We start from the raw sequence: 20,909 nt of genomic DNA on the forward strand, positions 1-20,909 counted from the left end.
CTATAAAGCAGCCAATCTCATAATTTTGAGTTTTGCAACCTGGCAATACTGGTGGTGATACAGACAAGGCCAGTGGTGCTTCCTGTGGGTGTGTCTGAATTCCTTCAAACTACCTGAATCACTGGGTCTTCCTGTTTAACCCAACCCTCAACTGTAAACGGACTGAGCAACTAGCCAAGATGATTTTATCACCCACCGTTGGTAGTAGTCCATTCACACCTTTGTTGAAAGGTATAATATAGTTGCACGTGTACAAGATTATGTACATGTGCATAATGCCTTCATTTGGCCCTATATTTTCGCTATTAAAGATGCCAAGAATTTAATGTGTGTCAACCATCGACAGGCTTCTGAAGTAAAAGCCGGACCTGCTGACAATGTTCGGCGTCTGGTAGTTTTTTTTTCAAAGCTTTGATGAGCATGAATCTCCCCCGGTTGAATCATCATTGCAAAAGATGAGGAGCTGCATTGCAAAATGTCCGCTTTTTTTTTTTTCTTTGGTAAAAACTCTCAACTGTTAAGGGGTGACTGGAGACAGACTGGACCCTAAGTTCAAAAAACAAAATTCCTTTTAATGTCCAGCAGAGGCACAGAGTCGACAGGCAAAGAGGATCCATAACACAGGCAGGGGTCTACTAAACCTGAATATACACAGGAGCTGGTGGGCATTTGGGAGGGGGCCGGATGGAAAAAAATATTAACAATGGTGATTTGTGCTGACACAACAACAACTTACGTACAGATGTTGTTGCACCAATAAAAACTATTTAAAAAAGAGATATATATACACAAACAAGAGCAACCTTTAAAGAAACAGACAAGCATTTTTCAGTGTTCTCTTCATCGTTCCCAAAACAGGAACATCCTTGTTGATTGTAATACCAAATGCTTTTGACCTTAAAGTGCATATCTTTCTTTGTTTGGTTTTTTGGCCACACATCTTACCCAACTGATCTGTTCCTGCACTGCGTTCAGTATCTCTACACATCCAGTGTAACATCTCTATGAATTGTGCCACGTTACTTTCTCAATTGTCCCTGCGTTGCATCACCTCACTCTCCTGATGTGATGCAATGGCGGTGAGTCACTGGCTCTTTTTTTCTGCACCCACCAGGAGCCTTGCTTCAGGTGTCCCGTGATCGTTTCAGTCGTGTGGGCTGCTGCAACTGTCCCACATACCTGACATGCATTTGCAAGGCCAGAGACAAACAGATGTTACAGAAACAATTTCGATAATCCATGGATCATACGTGGAGGAATGCTGGGCAACCTCAGAACTATTCCAGGCTCTTGAGAGACACGCAGGAGCGCTCTGCCCTTTGTCATAGTAAATGCCTGTGAACATCTTGCTCACGCTTCATTGTTCTTCCGCCGCGTTTGCCAGGTGCCTCGGTGGGAGATCCAACTTCAATGAAGCCTTACATGATCACAGCAGGTCCTTCACCTGGTCTGGAGAGAGTCAGAACACACAGAGGCCCGATCAAAGGATTCGCCACCGATTCTGTCATGTAAACAAAAGCGCTTACACGCGGCCTCTGACTGAAAGCTGCTCACCATTCCAGGAGAGCAATGCGATATGATTGTTGGGAAAAGGGGCTTTGAAGTTGCCTGCGTTGCTGCCTAGTCATAGGTTTACTCAGGTCACTACAGCTGGCTCCGAATTAAGGGCCACACACACACAAGAGAGAAAGGGCGAAAAGAGACAGAGGATGAAAAGAAACAAAAAACAAATCGCTGTAGAACAGCGTCATCGCTGTGAGTCAGGCCTCCTTGTGTAAATCATGTTCCATTTAGGTTCTACCTGTACAGAGGTAGAAGAAGGTGGCCCCAGGCTACACTCAGCACACTTCCCTCTGCTGCACGCCCTCCACCTCTTGACTCCGCCCCTCATTTATTACATTCTTGAGTTTTCCTGTCAGAACCTGCTCAACTTAAACATTGTGTCAGTGTGTGTGTGTGTGTGTGTGTGTGTGTGTGTGTGAGAGAGAGAGAGAGAGAGAGAGGGAGGAATGAACTATCATTCCACTGCTAATATAAATCACCTCCTGTAAATCTCACTATTTGAAAGCTGTAACAGTTGTAACAGTCTGCTGTGGCAAGAAACATGGGTATTCAACTAATCCGACTCCAACAAGTTAAACGTACCGTATTTGGTTGACAAGACATTTATCAACCAAACGGTGTTTCGTAGACACCCATCGATCAGTTTACAGACAGACTCTTTCCTGTGCAATGATGGATTATCTTTGGATCTACAGTATTACAAAAAATTGGGCAGTGTTGGGAAGCGTTATCATAACTATGAAACACAATTTGTTGAGACGCATAGTTTCATAATGACTAATTAACCCAATTGAGATATCCTCATATTTATCCTCAGCTCCAGAATCCTAGGGTGGAACCTACACACAAGTCAATAACACATTGTGATACCTTGTGTAACACAAGCTAATCTGGAGCTTCCAAACCCAAGATAACCCTGATGACAAGAGAGGGGTCATTTTCTGAGACATTTCAGACATATTAATATCAGACATTCCAGTAACCTTTACTGGTCACTTGATGGCCTCTTGATATTAAACTTAAAGATAAATGAAATTAATCATAGAAAGTTTGGTCAGCTTGTTTGTTCACTGTCTCTTTTGTGTCAGCAGCGATACAGCCATAAACCGAAGTCATGAAGCATAGAGCAACATGATTTTCGATACTGACAAAGCTTATTGGACTCCATTATTTTATTTGTTTCTCCCACTGTCAGTCTCGGAAACGATCCTACCTCAGCGTGTAAATACATAAACACATTTACCATTACTTCATAATATATCCAGGTTTAAAAGCCCTGGTGCCCGGCCGTCTCCTAACATAACAATGTTACATAGTAATGTTGCCTAGTAATGTTTGGCTGAAGCGGGAGCATACTTTAGAATATAGTGAGGCCCCGACAGGATTTTACACACATTCCATTGACACAGGACAATAACTCATAAAGCAAAGTCTTTGACCTTTTTTGTAAATGCCAAAAAACCAAGAAAAAGCCAAAAACAACCAGGAAGTGCATTTGTGACTCCTGTATGTGTAAAAATACTGACATGAAACTGAAATAGCAACTTCCCACTGGTCATGGCCATACCCAAGGGTGTAATGGGAAAGTGCTACGGCCATGCCAATGGCCTCCCACTGTGGCACTGGGTGTGTAGGTCTGTGTGTATTATGCCTGGCAGCGCCAACTTTTTAACATTTATTTGAAGGTCAAAAGCTTCCTTTGACGAGGACAGTCGACACAAAGTTGGATGAACCCCCACCCCCTTCCATCCCTTTTATCCTCACAACAATTACACTTCCTCACTTCAAACACTGTGTTTTTTCAGCTTCTCTGTGTTTGTAGCCCAAAGAGCCACTGATGTTTGGGGCGCTAATGAGGCCACATCCTTTTTTAAAACTGTACTCTGCTGTTAGCTCAAACAACCTATAAACATCAGCCAGGTTGTGTTTATATGTTTTGAGCTCAAAATGATCATGCAGCGCCCTGCGTCGAGGCCACCACCGTTTCCATGGCATCACCGGGGCAGTGACCTCACTGGATCGCCCGCCCTTGACGTCTCTCTCTCTCTCCTCTCTCTTTCCTTCTCCCTGTGTGAGTGCCGCTTTCAGACGGCACCGGAACTGACCAGGGAGGAATGTGACGGCACAGCAGCATGACACAGCCGGAGCACCCACACGGACACAACCGACTTGGAAACGGAGGGAGGGGGAAAGAGCGAGAAAAATGCGTTACGGGGGGGAGATATGTGTCAACGAGACGCTGGGACTTTCTGACCGATGCATCAAAGAAGAAAAAATAACACACTCACAGTGGATGTCGTCATTGTTCAAAGGAAGTAGTCATTGTTGTTATTGCAGTGGTAAGGAAGTGATCTGTGTGTGGCCTCATACAGTCTCAGTTGTCGTTTTTCTGAAGAATAAAAAGCATGCATGTGTGTGAGCATGTGCATCTGCGTTGTTGTTTCGTCTCTTTACAGTGACTGCTGGGTCCCACCTGTGTAAATAAAGGACCAAACCGAGAGAGACCGTCTTCATGAGATGATTCACTCGTGTGCGACAAAACTGCCTTGATTTTTCTCCTGGTCGTTCCCTGCAGGTTCAAACTGACGTCATGCGCATGGAGTAATGATGTCCCATGCATGTGTGATGCAGTAACTGCCGTGTCATGTGGTGAGAATGTACTGACCACCACGTGTCTTTCACCTCATCATCGTCACACCAGGAATCACAAATATGTACATGGCTGAGTGTTTTCAAAGTGGATATTTGGTCACATTGTGGTCTGATGACCCTGAAGGAAAAACCATAAAAGTGCTATGTCAGGAGGACACTGAACCTTCTGCACTCTCGATGAAACCTGCGGCAAGCTGGATGCTTTAGGGCCATTATGAGCGACTGATTAACCTGGCAAAAAAAACAACCTACATGAACTAGCAAAAACAAATTCCGCCTACACCTACTTTGCCACCTCCAAGAGGTAGGAAAAATAGTTTTCAATTACAATTGGAATAAAAGATGCTATGATCACATCCAGATTCTTCATGTGATCGACAGTATGCATTTCTTGATAACAGAGTTTTGCTCAAGTAATCATTAAGGTGTTGAACGACGATTCAGGGAGAATCCGATTCTCCTTCTAGTCACTCCAGATGAAATCAGTTTTTACTCTTTAAAGTAGTCAACAGCTAATAACTTACCGACTTGTGTGCAGCATTTAGTCATTCGACTGAGCACGCGGAGTGGCGGAGGACAGCCGTGACACTGAGCATGAACACAAACTAAATGTTCAGACACTAGACACATCCTCCTCTGCCCAGTGGTTCCGTCTTTTGTTTATTTTTGGGGTCATTTGAAAATGTTGTATTTTTAGTGTGTTTGCTGCACTTCAGACTACCAACACCCACATCTGAAGAAGGCCACTGAAAATAGTGCTACTGGCAGACAGATGGAAGAAAACCCTGCCATGACGGTAAGGCACAGGGCACTGGGAAAAAAGGAAAACAACGAACAATCTTTGTGTTTATGCAAGATGGGCCTTTTTTTGGGTCTGTGGGGTCAGCAGTGTGTCATCAGCGTGTGTGTGTGTGTGTGTGTGTGTGTGTGTGTGTGAGTGTGTGTGCGCGCGTGTCTTTGTTTCCGTCTGTGGCGCTTATGACCGTGCAGTAATCAGCCAGGAGGAAGAGCCTGTCCAAATGCAGACACTGTATCTCCCCTAGCTCAAGGATCCACCCGTTTTCACACACAATAAACACACACACACACACACACACACACACCCTTTGACAGAGGAGACAACAATGTGCAGGGTTCAGATTGCAAAAGCGTAAGACGCAAATGAACCATTTCAAGCAAAGGGACCGGGCAAGTTACAAAACAGTGTAGCACTATTTACAATGGCATAAATAGACACAATGATCTTGACAGACGGGGTTATTTTTACCAGCCGTGATGAAACTCGATATCGAGATAGGAGAATGGAAAACTGTGTCTGAGAGGACAAAATGGAGAAATGTGCGGGGCGAGTGTAGAGGAGGGGTGAGGTAAATGTCAGCAAAACAAAAACCCAAATGAATTCCCGCTGAGGCTTAAATACCAAGTTATATCAATGTTTGTGTGTTGAAAATCATTCCTTGCTGGTGTCAGTGTTTAGTTTAATTGTTGCCTAGTGATAATCCTTGTATTGGACTTGTCACTTGTCAATTGATTGTTAAGTGAAAGCAGAATCCCAACATTGTGTTTGGGGCACTCCTAGTTTGTTTACTTTTAGATCATGAATATTGTTTTTTAAGATATCCAGAACACTAGTGTGATCCTATCTCAAATTGAGATAAAGCACAAAGTCAGAGCCAGCAGACGCAGACGCAAAGACACCTGCCAAGGTAATCAAAACTGCCTCTGTGGTAGTTTCTGCTACAGAAGGTGTCTCCATGCCCACATCCAAAAATGTCTACTTCCACCCAGGGGTTTTTTTGGTCACTTGAAGACAGAACACATTTTATATATTTTTACTGTTTGAAGTTGACACCATGAAGTTGATGATCACCGAAATTCAATTCAATTCAATTTTATTTGTATAGCGCCACACCACAACATACATTATCTCAAGGCGCTTTACATAGTAAGGTTGAAACCTCACAATATTACAGAGAACCCCAACAGTTCCCACAATGACCTATGGACCATTGTTCATATAAAGATCTTGAGTATAAACACACATTTCAATACTCATTTCAAAGTTGGGGAATAACGCTTTTTGGTATTCTTAGCTGAGGGGAAATACCACTTCCCCATCTGATTCCATAAGCAATAAAACACGCCTTAGAAATTAACATAGGACCAAAATCTGCCCTGTAGCGTTTAATATCTTGGAGACGTTACTGTTCAGACTCCTACATTGACTCATACACACAGCGAGGCAGGACAAAGAAATTATTTATCTGCTAGCTTTGACAAATGGAAAGTGATATGAGACACTTTTGAAAAAAGGGGTGGGGGTGCTCCTGAAGACGACTGACTAACGTAGACCCGGAAAACTGTAACCTCATCTTCACTGTCTCCTGTAATCCTACGGTGACACACGAGCACACAAAACATTTCTTTCAGCCTCCGACAGAGAGAAACATCTGCAATCAATTACTTGCTCCCACCCAGCAATGCCAGAGTCCAATAATGACTGTAAAACGCAACAGCAATTTTCTTTTATGATGTTGTTTTCCCTGCTCGGCATTGCTTATAGTAACTATAGCGATGGTTGGCAGTGACTCTACAGAATAATGTTAGATTCAGTGATCATAGTAGGAGCAAAAACTTCACCACCATTCTGAAGGCTGGACGCACCATTGCTGGTTCCACTGTTTTCTCTTTATAAGGTGCTATGATGATGTCCTATGTACACACACACACACACACACACACACACACACTGAAGGGACAGGAATCTCAGTCCTGGACAGTAGCCAGTACCTACTCACTTTGCAGCAACCAACCCTCCAACACGGGGCCCAGCAGAGTTTGAAGTCGGTCCCCGGTGAACCAAGCCTCTTGTGGAGGCCAGTGATGTGGTGATGTCACTTCCTGGAGGCCACGTAACTCCATTTGATGTGGGGTCTTTGTTGGCGCACGAGGGGGCGAGGCGGTACCCCCACTGTGATGGACGTAGGTTGGAGGAGAGCAGGGAGGAAGGAGGGCTGTTAATGAGCACAGGAGCGGGAGGATGTTGTGGTCGGTCACAGTGCGGCTGCTCGGTTTAACAGACTCATTTCCTTCTCTGGCTTCTGCCAGAGCTGAGATGTAATCGTTCAGCAGACCTGAATGTGAGGTCAAAAAGCAAAGGACAAAAAAAGTCGAGAGATAAGGAGGGCGTGTCTGAGGAGGGATGGAATTCGGTCACAATAAAGATGTCAGAGAAGAGTCTGTAATTAGTGTGAGGGAACTCCCAGAGTTACTAACCCACCTGCAGTCTCAAACAATCACACCACCGTCTTAGAACAGATAGGGAGGCAGCTGTGACGAGTGTGTGTGTGTGTGTGTGTGTGTGTGTGTGTGTGTGTGTGTGTGTGTGTGTGTGTGTGTGTGTGTGTGTGTGTGTGTGTGTGTGTGTGTGTGTGTGTGCATGCGTGCGTGCGTGTGTTTGTGTGTGTGTGCGTGCGTGCGTGTGTGACATAGAGAGAGAGAGAGAGAATTAACATATGTGGGGAGAACTGAGATTGAATTCCAGAGATGGCAGATTAGAAAAAATAGCAAACACGCACACGCACACACACACACACACACACACACACTGTGTGTGGTTTCAAGGGCAACCAAACAGTCCGGATCTGTCTTAGTGATCTCGATCACCTATTGCAGTCTTTGTAAAAGAACCATAAGACGCACTCAATGCAGTTCAAAGGCCGTTCACCTTGCTGAACCGCAGACACGCCATCCAAGCATACAATGAGCTTTTAAGGTTTAAATTTCACTTAGAGCCCTGACACACAATCTGGCCTCAAAGACCCAACACAACAAAGGTTGACCTATCAAATGCTCTGCGTTGCCCTCCTGTGCCTCTCGTCTCCTGTTAAAGTTGCACTGAACACACCACAAAGAAGAGAGGGTACAGCCGACAGGCAGCACGCACATGCACTCCGCAGAGTCAACAAACTAATTCACAATTATTACGCCACGGCAAATTTGTGTAAACCTGTCTTGATTTTTGCTTGAAAAACCAGCTGGTGACATGTTTGATGTCAAGTTGCAAGGAGCTTTGCGTCATTGTTGTCAGCCGGTCGTCTTTTAGCAGGAGAGCTTGAAGTGAAACATGAAGACAAACTCCGGTGTCCAGACTACTGGATGGATAACAAATTATAAGCATTTCCAACACTTACTTCTAGTAACAGCCCTGTCGTCGGTCCAAGGAAAGAAATTCCTGGTCTTATTTTGCGGCACTGCTGTTATTCATTCGTCGCATTTTCTGCAACCAAGCAAACAACATCAGGTGGACGATCTGCTCCCTATTCACACGGGCACGTGCAGGCCCAGTTACGTGAATGATCCTGTGATATGATACGCGCTCTGAGGTGTGTGAGTATGGACAGGGGTTGTTTCAGTTTCTGCAGCGTTTGAATTCCGTGTGTGAGACATTTGATGTACAAAGGACAACTACTGATAACCCTAACCTTCACCAAGCCTAACACCCTCTCTCTCTATGTCAAAGAAAGAGAAAAGAATATCATTCTTGGATCTGCATGTTCGTCCAGATCCAGATCAGTTCAATAGTTTTTGAGTAATCCTGCTGAGAAACTTTTTTCAAAAGCTGTCGAAGACAAAACTTCCTGTCCGTCCAGCCGTTACTCACCTTTTCAAGACACATCACTACTCTCAGTCACGTCATTTCTGTGGAATTACGTAAAGCTAAACTTAGTTTTTTTTAACTTCTCCTTTTTTCGTGGATCATAGGCCGGTCGCAGGCCACATGCCACCCCACAGTGCCCTCAGTCACATCACAGCCATGCACCAGAGAAAGTGACCGCCACAGCTGTTGAATCCTCCCCTGGAGAACTGCTTCCGCCACCTGCGCCGCGAGTTCATCATGCTTACTCAGCTGAATGGCAGCCAACGACAGAATGAACATGACAGTCACTGAAAAAACTGTGGCCGTTGGTCAACCGCAGACACTCGACCGCGGCCAAACGCGGCCTTGTAGTCAACTGTCAGCTTGATGTGTCAGGCCTGTTCGATTTCTGACACTAGAGTCAAAGTAGTCAACATGTGCTGTCGTCAAAGTTCACCTCCACTGAGAGAGCGACAGTTTGGGTTGTAAGACTGACTCCGACTGATCCAGCTCACAGGGGAGAGGATCAGGGGACGTATGAAAACAACAAGTGCTCCCACAGGAGATGTGTCACGTTCACATGGGGGCCCTATTGTGCCCTGACAAAGCTTTGGTGGTATTCCCGAAATCCACGCTGGGGAAGGGGGCTCGGGGAAGGAGAGATATTTTTCACACCGAGGCACAAAGCCGCAGAGCGTCGGTCTCTGTGACTCACACATGGGGAGGAAAAGGGGCTGAGTAGTCACAATAATAACCGCCGTCATCCTGCTGTCTCGACAGCTTGCTACTAACCTGCACTCCTCACCCAATTAGTACACTAATACGGAATCAGATCACTCCTCGCGATGAGACAATATCGCTGTTGAATCAGCTGTGTCGGTGCATGTGTGTGTGTGTGTGTGCTGCGCACGCTAATAGTAGTGTGTTACTAATCACTTCCATCTCTCAGCTAGTAATGGGGCAGATTTTAGCAGGGCTTTTCACATGGCTGGGTCAACTAAAGTGGCCCGCTGGGACTTGACTTTGCTGCCATGTGCATAGCTGGCTGTCGTGTGCGGCGTGTTGATAAAGAAAGAGCAATCTGGATTGGGAGATTAGCTGTGGTGTAATGGGTAGAGATGAAAACTAGATGTCATCTCGCTGCCAACCGAGTGGTTCCACAGGCTCAGCCCTGTGTGTGTGTGTGTGTGCGTGTGCGTGCGCGTGTGTGTGTGTGCTGGCAGGGGAAGGTCAGGGGCGCGACTGCCACAAGCTCAGCTCTCGCTCCGAGAGAAGCCATCATCCATGACCTCATCCAAGGAAAAATCCCCCTCTCCTGCCTTCCTCCTCTCCTCCAGCAGCTGAGCTCTGAGCGCTCCCTTTGCATTCCTGCTCTCCGAACAGCTCCCACACTGTCTCGAGGCTGCGGCAGGAGAGAGGGAACACACAGAGTGACAGTGGGTGGACAGATCGACGGAGAGCAGCGGAGGGGAAAGTCTTGCTGAGGTCACGGACCCCACTAATAGCCTGTGGGCCGGTTCGGCGGCCTCACAGGGGAGAATGTAAATTTGTTTGGGAGTCAGAGAGATGAATGCAGATGAATGAATAAATTCAAAAGGGAGGAAATCTTTCCTTCTTTGCTTCCAGCTCCTGGTCAAGGATGTTCCACCATGCATTGAGCAGAAGGCAGGGTAACACGCTGGACACCTTGCACGTGTATGAGAGGGCTGGAGTTATAAACAGCCCAACCCATTCAAATGCTTGTGGTGTGGCTCTGTTAGTGGACCTGTCCTCCATTTTGGTCTGGACACAAACATCGTGATGCCTATTGAATCGATTGGCATACATTTTGGTACGGTATTCCTTATGCTGGGTTCCAGTTTACCTCGGAACTCGGACCCCGGAAGTCGGGGTAGTGATTTTTTTCTGACCTCCAGAGTCAGAATTCCGACTCGCAGGGCGGTCCATTTGCAATTTCCGACTTCAGAGTTCCCAGATCATACTGGAATGATAAACCCGACTTCCGAGTTCCGAGGTAAACTGGAACGCAGCATTAGTCCTGACGAGCCTTGAATCTTTTTTTCCTAACCTGACTTTTTCTACACCACAAGCTGGTTGTTTTTGAGGTTTTCAACTACTGTTGTCATGACATTTGGTAGAGACATCCTCAGGAAAATTTTAAACTATTTTCGTGAACACTGACTCACCAACATGACATCAAACAACTCACATCGACAAAGACCATCTGCTTTGTCTGCTCTCGTCACATACGTCTAGATTGTAATTGGAACAAACCGCCAACACTAAATCCAACGGCCAAGTAGTTTGTACGTTCTGCCTGTGTGATAAATAACTCTTCATACCAGCAGGGGGCGGTAGTTTGTATACTTCATACAGAAAAGGGAAACCGGAAGTCGTTTCTCTGTAAGAGCTGCAAGCATATTGCTCCGCACAATTTTTGTTGTATCCCTTTTTTTCCCCACATTTGTTGACATTAGCTTCATGGCTTTGAACCACAAAATGAATCCGTGGAAGATGTCATACAGCCAGGGACCAACACACTCAGTCCGCACAGAAAGGACATGGGTCAGGTATCAGACACAGTGTAGGCAGCCCAATAACACCTAAGCTCCTGTCAGCATCACAAAGTCTGACTGCTTTACAACAACATTCCAAGATTTCTGTGCTTATCTTGGACTGTATGTGTGAACAGTCAAATTCGTGTTCAGGGATTACATTGCATGAGAGGTAGGGATGACTTTAGTGACTCTTTGAAGGGACAGGATTCCACGGCTGCCTTTGTGTCAAATACAAATATCTTAGGTGTATAGAAGCATTTCTCCAGGAGGACAATCCCGTCACTCTTTCCTCACAATCCTTTCCGGATCAAACTGGAACAGGGAAGATTGCTTAAAATGTTTGCCTTGAGGGTGAAGTGTGGTGGTTGGGGCAGAGGTGTTTTTTTCAGTTTCAACAGCAGCCGACCACAAAGTGAAACACGTGAAGAAGAATGCCCGGAGCCCACTCCTTGCGGTAACCAGAGCCTGCTGCCGTCTGCTCTGACATCCGTCCGCCTCTCCTTTGTCATAATCTGTGGTGTCAGCCAGCCCGACTGGCCAGCACGCGTTGGGCTGATCCTCTCAAACCACCACAAGGCTCCTGCTTCTGCACACACACACACACACACACACACTCGCACACACTGGGCGGATATGGGAGGTTTTTTTTTCTTAATTTCAGAGAACCGCAGGGCATACTGTGAGGGGCAGAGAAAACAGATGAGTCAAGCATGCAGTCATGCAGTCTTCCTGTCTGTTTGCCGGGACGCTGTTGTCTGTGTGCGTTATCTTGTTGTTCGACGTATGTGTGTATGCGTGGTCGTGGTGACGATGACTATGGGGGGGTGGTCAATTACATTTAGATTCTTCCCTCGCTTTCTCTCCACTCCCATCCTCCTTCACTTCCTTCTTTCCCCCCTGCCTCCTTCCCTCGCCCCCTCTTTACCCAACAGCTCTTCTTCTCTGTCCCTCCCTCTCTCCCTCTCTCTCTTCTCCTCTTACCCAGTAGGTAATGTGATGCCACCATCAGCCTCCTTGGGGCCTAAATAGACCTCAGCGAGAATTTAATAGTGTGACCATGATACATAACAAGTGTCTGTCCAGCAGGGTGACATCAGCAGAGGGGAATCTGCTGGTATCCCTGCCCAACTCCTGCTGGCATCAGGAGCAAGTGGAGAGAGGCCGGACTCAGCTGAGCCGCCTTTTCAACACCACTAACAGTGAAAGCACCGGGGTTGAACGGCGGCAGACTTTTGTCATCTGGGGGTCCGGAGCAAACTGTGAACCAATCTTCAGCATCTTACCTTAAAGGTATAATCCTTAAGAGTTTAATGATAGGAAACAACATTTGTGACAATACAGTATTTCAGCAACAGCCTCTCAGTGTATTTATGTTCTGCACTGTTCTGTTCCTGGTGGATTCATATTGTGCACCCACACAAGAGCAAATTTCTGTAACAGCGCATGCAGGAGAGATGGATATCATTCAATCTGATGGTTCACTGTCTGACTGTCAGCTATTTTTCACATCATCGTGAAAGGACCTCTGGGACATCTATGATTAAAACCCTGTTGCCACTTTGAATTACAATCTCAAAGAGCTAACCAACATTATTTAGGAACCAAATGATTTGGAAAACACAATGTGATTTCATCACTGATGAGATCAGAGTTTGATCAGCTGAGCTCTGCATAAAAAAAGGACTGGAAACATGAAAAAACTGCCCGCCTGGCGCTCTCCAAAGTTACACAAACAAGACCCAGAATACTGTATGAGCTTTCTGAGGTGCCTCGCCATATTTTTAGATTTTGCAGTGAGCCAAGATAACTGTCGCCCAAGTTCTTATGCTAAGCTAAGCTAATGGACTACTGGTTTTAGCTGCAAAGTGAAGCACAATTGGGGTATTGTTCTCCTCGTGTAAGTTTTTGTTTGCAAGAAGGCAAACAAACTATAATTTTAGTGGTGCGACTGAGAAAAGTCCTGGTATAGAAGAAAAGTCTGAATGACGAAGGCAGTGGTAACAGTTTTTAATGTCCCTTGTAGCTGTTGGTAAAAGTAGTGAGGAACATGTGTTTGAGGTTAAGAGAAGACGTTGAGCTTGATGAAGTAGTGGAGCAGGTAGGCATCAGTCAAGAACGGCCTGGTTTCCATCTAACAAATGAGGGGTGTTGGTCAGTATGTAAGTATCGTCTACATCAATGAAAAATGAGCTTTCATCACTTCATATTTTTCATTTTATTGGACACTCCAATGATTGGAGGCAGTTGTGTGCCTCTGCCACATGGTTAAGTCTCTGAGCACATGTCTCAGTTTCAGAAGTAAAAGGAAGAGGAAGAACAAGAACAAGAAAAGCGTGGAGGAAGTGGAGGAGGGGACAGGGATGTAAGGGGGAGAGGGATAGAAGAATAAACAGGCAATAGCTCACAGGAACTGAAGGGCAAATCAAAGTAAAGGGGCCAGAGAATGAAGAGTGACAGCTGTGATGGGCAATGACAGTGCGACGCTGCTCCTCTAACGCTCTAACTTAGTCTGTTTTATCCACATGCAGCCGAAGACGAGTCAGCACCCTCCTCAGTAGAGGTTCTCACCTTGACCCATTCTCAATCCTTGTCTCTTCATTTCTCGCTGTCGCTCTCATGTTACAGTGTCAACCTTATCTCTTTCATTCCTGTCATCCTCCTCAGCCGTCCTCCTCTTTGACTGTCCTCACTGCCGCTACTTTTTGCCATGCGACAATGACCGCATCACTGTCATCACCTCCTCAATCAGGCCTGTGTGGCACACTGAGTCTGCGCTGACTTTAAAGGGGCAGTTGGGAAAGTTGATTCTCAAGCACACACGCATACTCATTTTATTTTGGCAAATTGTATATATTGATATCTTCATCAGACTTTGACATGCTCACACACGCTCATTAATTCCAGGTAATAATGTGTTCCTGTTGATGATATCCGGTCAGACAATGATTATATTACCAACTGTTGCCGTGCGCACTTCCATAACCAGTGTGGAAAAAACCCATTGTTGCTCCTCAGCGGGGCAGGAAGCACCTTTCACAACAAACTCACACTGATTCAGTCCAATGCAACCGCTATAACATCTGATTACTCAAGTCTATTTGGCAATACATCAAGACGGTGTGGTTTACTTGACTAATGGATTCTAATTTTTTCATAAAAGCTTCAGAAAATCATATGAAATTGCTTCAGCTATGCAACATTATTAGTACAGACAGAGCAGAGGTTATTCTACTTTGCAGACTCACATTTTGTCATCAACATACATATTTTGTGGTTTCCTGAAAATAAAATATTTTTTTTTAATATAAGAAGACACCTGAAATGAATATACGTGGGAACACTTTGACATAAACAACTTACGACAAACAAAAAAAGTATCCAAAACAATAGCGATCTCGGTACACCAGCAGTTCCCACAACAGGGTGGCACTCAACAAATTCTACCACTTCCAAATGGTTTTGGCCATCCTGCAAGGAAATGCCTCCTGAGGTGTGGAAATATCCGAGTCTCTTTAGGAACAACCAAGAACACTCCGAAGGTGAGGACGAGGGACACGCGGAGATCCCGCCGAGCCGTTATTGTGACCCTACAAGGTGAATTCAGGAGTGGTGCAGCACTGGTGCCAGATGATGGGCCACTATACTGGACAATTATTCGCTGGCTGTGGTCCACCAGGCCGCCGGGAAACTGAACACAGCGAACTCCCTTCTCTCGCAACATTCTGGCTCTTTGGTGGCCATCAGCCCCGGGAATAGCAGCTATGTGAGCATGACTGCACGGCACTATTTCTGTGTGCTCTGCTACTTGACATTGAGAGGCTGGGATTAGGTGGCTCCACTACTGTAAATGACTAACCCCTGTCACACACACAAACACACATGTGTGCTTCTGAAAGTATGAACACACACACACACACACACACACACACGTGTGTACGTACTGCATATAAAGTCAAAGGACAACAGGAAAATTAGTTTGTACATATATTTGCAATGGAGAAACTATAGAACACCATAAATCTCATAACGCATCAACTTTTCACAAGTTAATAAAAAGAGGGCAGCTTTGTGACAATCTATTCTGTGGATTACCCAATGGGCGTGTCATGGTTCATTTAGACAAAAGGGGAACTGAGTATAACTCCATGAGGAAACAATGAAAGGGGCAATAAGAAATATTCGAGAAAGCTTGTTTCTCTCTTTGTTGTCGTCATTATGATTTTATTGCACTGGCCGGGCTGCGAACACGCAGAATCGGGTATGGGAGACAGACACGCTTACCTCTAGGCCAAAACCCATGAGTCGTAGCGTCATTCGCTAGCACGTCTCTTAAGGTGTCGAGGAGTGATGAAAATTCGAAATCTCTAACTCATCAAGTGGGAGATACGCTGTTTTCATTGGCAGTACTAGAATTATTTTTTCTTATTTGTGCATATCAATAACTGTTAGCAAACCTGCTTGTCTCAAATTGCCCCTTCATAGACAAATACACTTCGTATTAAACAGAAAAAAAATTAAAAATCCATCCATCAGCTATACCGCTCAGCTAGAGAGTGGGGTACACCTCTATCAAAGGTCACCAGTCTATCAAAGGGCTGAAACTTCCACTGCAGAGAAATATTCATCTAAGGTGCAAACCGAGGGAATGTGCATATGTGCATAAGTTCATGCACTGCTTCTTCCTGAGAAAATGCTCAACTACTGTTTTTCAGTTACTCAACAACTGGTATGAGGAGTGCTGAGTCCTGAGTCGGGTACCACACCCTTATGGCTCAACTGAACATCTGTCTCGGACCGCCATTCCCCAGTGTGAACATCAGAGTCCAACAGCATCTTGTTTATCCAGTATATATAGAAGGTTTGGGAATCAAAACCACACAACAGTGTTGAAGACGATCCCATAGCAAACATGCAGGCACACTGCTGCTGGTTTGCTGCGGATTTTTGCATGTAATGGTTTGGTTAACCCCTGTAACCCATACAGACAAACAGCACCAAAGCATTGCCGTACCGCATTCGCATTCACACACACACACACAGTGTAACTACATCCGTTTAGGAGGTGGACTTCAAGGGGTGACTAACATTTGGCGGGGTCTCCGCCTGCCTTTGAGACCAGCTGGGTCTTTTGACTCTGCGTACCCCCATTAAAGCTGCCGGCAGCAAACATGACAGCATTTTTGCGTATGTGGTCTCTCTGAACTCTGCGGCATCCAGGGCCGGTTAGGGACTCAGACGTTTTAGCTGGTGGTGGTGTCTTTGAACGTGACATCTGTCGGCCGTGTGAGTAATGGTGTGTGGTGCTGTGGCATGATGTGCTGCGGCTGAACATCAGGTGTTCCCTGGGCTGCGCACCGCACATCTGTTCTCTGTGGCTCAGGACGTGCACACAGCTGTAAGAGAGGCCTGGCCGCACTCACTGTGATTGATCCGTCAGTCATACTGTTGTCAACACATACAGAATAACTGACAATGTCTCGTTTAACATTTGCTCTGATGAGAAAGGCCTCTGACGAATATTCATTTCACAAGACTCATCTGACACAGCCTCTGCAAAAAAACAGATTCAAACATAATAAGTCAAGGAAGTCTTTCGTCCTCCATAAGCTCCATGCAGCCCCTGACTAAAAATATTTGCCTTCTGTGCACTGGACATAACAGCCCCGACATCCAGGATACAGGTGCTTCGGTTAAATATGGTTGACCTCACGTCAGAGCAGGAAATAAAAATATTATTTTTTACTATAATTGGCCAAAAGAAAACAGTGTTATCATCATCCACAACTGCCATTTTCAAATATCACATTAATACGTGGTCCGACTCAGGAAGTGAACCCGAGCGAAAATAAATCTGACCTTACTAAAGTGATCTTTCAGTACAACATCTGAGATTCCCATTGATGCCAAGAACACGGCGTGATGTTCATTTCGACAGATGTAATGAAGGATAAGAGTCCATAAAAAATCCAATAATCCTTATTTTATTATGCTCTGGAAAAGAAATCACATAAATAAAAATCACTTCAAAACTGCAGGACAGGGTTTGAAAGGGTGGAACACTTTAATTCACTTTTTTTTGTTTTTACCCTTGACAGCTTAACTCTGATCGCAGGGACTTTCTTCTGCAATGATGATAAGACAAGACAGTACAACACATTCATACCAAATTCTTGCTACAGTGCATTTTATTTTTTTTGACTCCCTTTTAAATGTTTCTTAGCAATTACAGTCGCCGAGTGCACAGTGTTAACGTTGCCTATAATTAATACATAGCCAGTGAGCTGTATCAATATGTCATTACACTGACTCATAACACTAAGCCTAATGCGGCCTGAAGATCTCCGAACCTGCAGGATAAATCTGGGTCGGGTGAATGTGAAAGAGTTGGGCTCCCCCCTCGCTCATTGCCACCACCTCAGTGCCTTTGAGCAAGGCCCTAAACCCCCACCATCTACAGTGGAGCTGCTTAGAGACTGACAGATCCAACTGTGTGAGTGTGAGCAGGGCATTCCTGAAAAAATCTGCTTTAATTGACCCCCCCCCCCCCTTAAATAATAAAAAAGATAATGTCAATTCAATGATCAATTTATTATCACAGTGCGATCGATCATTCTACTGAGTTCCACAATTAAAGCCAGAAATAAGGTATTTATGCATCATTTCTCTTTTCATGAGATATTTGATATCTGAAGGAGCTTCAGCATTGTTTGCTCTCGTGTGTATAAATAAATACCGTCCAATAAGAAATATAAAAACAACTGTAACATCTTTCTTTTTTTTTTTTTTACTGCTGAAGGTGGTTAAAAATCTCTATAAATACAGTTAGCTTAAATAAATAAATTAGAATTATAAATATACTGTTTACTGTACAGAAAGAAAAAGATGGACTTGTGCAGGAAAAAAAAAATCCAGGTTGAGCGCTCATTGTTGTTAAAAAAAAAAACGTTTCTTGTTCAGTTCAGTCTGAGATGACTTTTCACACAGTCAAGAAGCAGCACAGAGTCTAGACTTGTCCAATCTTCACCCCGTTCCTTCGTCTTCATCACCTCACGCTTGTCACGTCTCCGCTCCATCGTCTGGGCCCTTTTAGTATTCCAGTATCAGACGGCCCGTTTACTTCTGAGGTTCTACAGGAGTACGTTCACCTGAACGTCCAGCGGAGGATCACACAGACAACACCCTCTGTTCCTTTTCTTCATGTACGTTCCTTTTTCCTGTAGGACCTCCTTTCGTGGTTCACTTCTCTTTTTCTATTTTGAGGTAGAATTTCTGCATCTTTGCCTAGAGAAAGAAAAAAGAAACAGGCAATGAGCAAAACCTCGTTTCATTTTGGCAATGAAGGGGAAAGGAAATCGTTTGTCAACGTGTGTGTGTTTGTAGCCCGGCTCCGCCTCGCTACTCACCCCTCATCGTCTCTTCAATGGTTGGGCGCTAACCCCAGCTTGACCTTCTCCTCGTTTTCCACGTCGTAAGCTCCCCGCTTGTAAAACCTGTGAGAAAAAAAACAAAAGGAAAAAAAGGAGCTTGTTCAGAATGATATTCATACTTTTCTGTACGCGTATGGCTGGGAGGGTTGCGTCTGCGCGTGTTTTGCTCACCTGAGCATCAATAAAAGGCCAATGATGGTGAGGCAGACGGACGACAGCACCACTGCAACCACGGCCAGAGCCGTGGTCCGGTTGTAGCCCTCGGGGGACTGCACGGGCAGCGTGATGAACTGACACCTCTCGCCTGAGTAATTCGGTAGGCACCTGCAGACGGGCCAGAGAGGGAAGCGTTTTAGGGGTTAATAATTCAGCGGATGGTTTAGATTCCTGAGTAGAGGGTGCGGTGCAGAGCCGATACTTACACACAGGACGGGGCACGGATGTTCCTCAGGTACTGGCAGGTGCCGTGAATGCAGAAATCCTTATACTTCCTCAGGCAAGGATTCCTCTTCTTTCCCTTGCCTTTCGCCTTCTTTCTTCCCTTTCCCCTCCTCCTCTTTCCTTCTGGGCTTTCCGTCTCCAGGATGGAGGACGGGTCGTTGGGTTTGCTGGACATGGCAACTGAAAACCCAGAAGCAGAGCGAAAGAGAATTACAGTTCATTGTCTTTCACAAAGAAGCACATAAAACGGAATCGCAGCTGTGCTGAGAAACTTGAGAAAGGGAAGAATGGAGGAAGTGAGTGCCTTACCTCGTGGCAGTTCCATTTCGTAGTCTCCAGACAGGCCGTCCTCATACTCGTCTTCGTAGTAGTACTCATCTTTGTACACCTCGTCCTCGCCCTCCTGTCCGTACTCCACTGTTGTCGCGCCTCTGCCCTCCTCCTCTGCCCTCCTGTCTTTGGTCGTGTCCACAAAGCTGATGACGGCCGTGTGCCGCTTCCTGTCGCTCTCATACCTGTCAACTGCGGCACCGCTGGCCAGTCTGGACGCCACTGGAGGAGAGAGGGAGAGTTTGTTAAAAAAAAATGTGCACGTGAGTTTGGTTTGATGCGACCTTTAACAGAATAGACCTCAGAAACTCTTCCTCCAGGAGGAGGGGAAAAAAATCACTGAACAAGACACTGTGCCAAAGGTGGGCGGACCTCGACAGGCAAGTCGAAACATGTCGAGCGCAAGAGAGCACCAGGCTGAGTGTTGGATTTGAGTGCAATCCTGCTGAACCCGGCTAGGAAATAGGGCCTGGAGGGGTTGGTAGGTGTTTACTGCCTTGCTCAGGAGCACTCCAGTGGAGTGGAAAGTGGCCAACGGGAGCAGGTCCTCCCCTCAGTGGGACAATTTAGATTTGTAGGAATGAAGTGAGGGGTGTGGATGGGGGGGGGGGGAATAAAGTTGGCATACACCATTACTGCCTCTCACACACACACACACACATTACACACACTGTTTTTAAAACGCATGGACAGACAGTTAGCTAATGTCAGGCAAGAATATGAGTTAAAAATAAATGTATCCGGTTACATAAAGCATGCTCTAAAATAAGAGAGATGACCCCGTTAGCTCCCGAATAGCCTGGCACGATGAGAAGAAACCCGCAGCCGCACCGCGTTTCTGAAGTCGACGAGACCCGCTGCGTGGCCCGGGGCCACGCTGTGGGCGGGTCGGCCCCCGCGGGGCCCACAAACACCGTCAGAATCCAACCCCGATTACAACAAAATAAAAAGATGGAGAGAATAAAAGACCCCCTCCTCCTCCTCCTCCTCCTCCTCACACTCGGCGCATGTGGAACTTACCCAAGGCGTGAAGCAGCAGGAGCGCGGCGCTGACGATCCTCATGATGTCAACACGTCCAGGGGCTTTTGCTTGAGAGACGCGTATTCCTTCCACTGGTTCCGGCTCTAAATATTCCTTTCTTTTTCTTTTTCTTTTTTTGTTTGTTTTCGGTCTTTTTCTCTCGCGGTGTGTTTGTATGAATGGGCTTCGGCGGGCGGGCGGGTCTCGGCTGTGGGAGCCTGAGAGGAGCGCAGAGAAAGAGCGTCCGCACAGAGGCTCCGCGGTATTTATGGGCCTGC

General features: G+C 45.8%; 1 protein-coding gene across 1 annotated transcript; it reads right to left on the reverse strand.

Annotated features, from left to right (window-relative positions):
* Positions 1–17,372: 17,372 nt before the first annotated feature.
* On the reverse strand, positions 17,373–20,884 carry hbegfa (heparin-binding EGF-like growth factor a). Its single transcript, XM_035650432.2, has 6 exons — positions 20,631–20,884; positions 19,590–19,832; positions 19,262–19,460; positions 19,011–19,163; positions 18,816–18,902; positions 17,373–18,693 (listed from the first exon to the last, which is right to left on the reverse strand). The coding sequence occupies exons 1-5, from the start codon at positions 20,671–20,673 to the stop codon at positions 18,830–18,832; spliced, it is 711 nt and encodes a 236-aa protein (XP_035506325.1). The 5' UTR covers positions 20,674–20,884; the 3' UTR covers positions 17,373–18,693; positions 18,816–18,829.
* Between the last annotated feature and the right edge of the window lie 25 nt (positions 20,885–20,909).

This window comes from Scophthalmus maximus, chromosome 9, assembly GCF_022379125.1.
Source record: "Scophthalmus maximus strain ysfricsl-2021 chromosome 9, ASM2237912v1, whole genome shotgun sequence".
NCBI lineage: Eukaryota > Metazoa > Chordata > Actinopteri > Pleuronectiformes > Scophthalmidae > Scophthalmus > Scophthalmus maximus.

Bases quoted from the DNA above. Each gene is read 5' to 3' on its own strand.
- hbegfa (XM_035650432.2), bottom strand. From the start codon at position 20,673: ATGAGGATCGTCAGCGCCGCGCTCCTGCTGCTTCACGCCTTGG. The intron at 19,833-20,630 runs GTAAGTTCCACA...TCTCTCCTCCAG, and splicing joins CCTGCTGCTTCACGCCTTGG to TGGCGTCCAGACTGGCCAGC. The intron at 18,903-19,010 runs GTGAGCAAAACA...TTTTTCTCACAG, and splicing joins GGCCTTTTATTGATGCTCAG to GTTTTACAAGCGGGGAGCTT.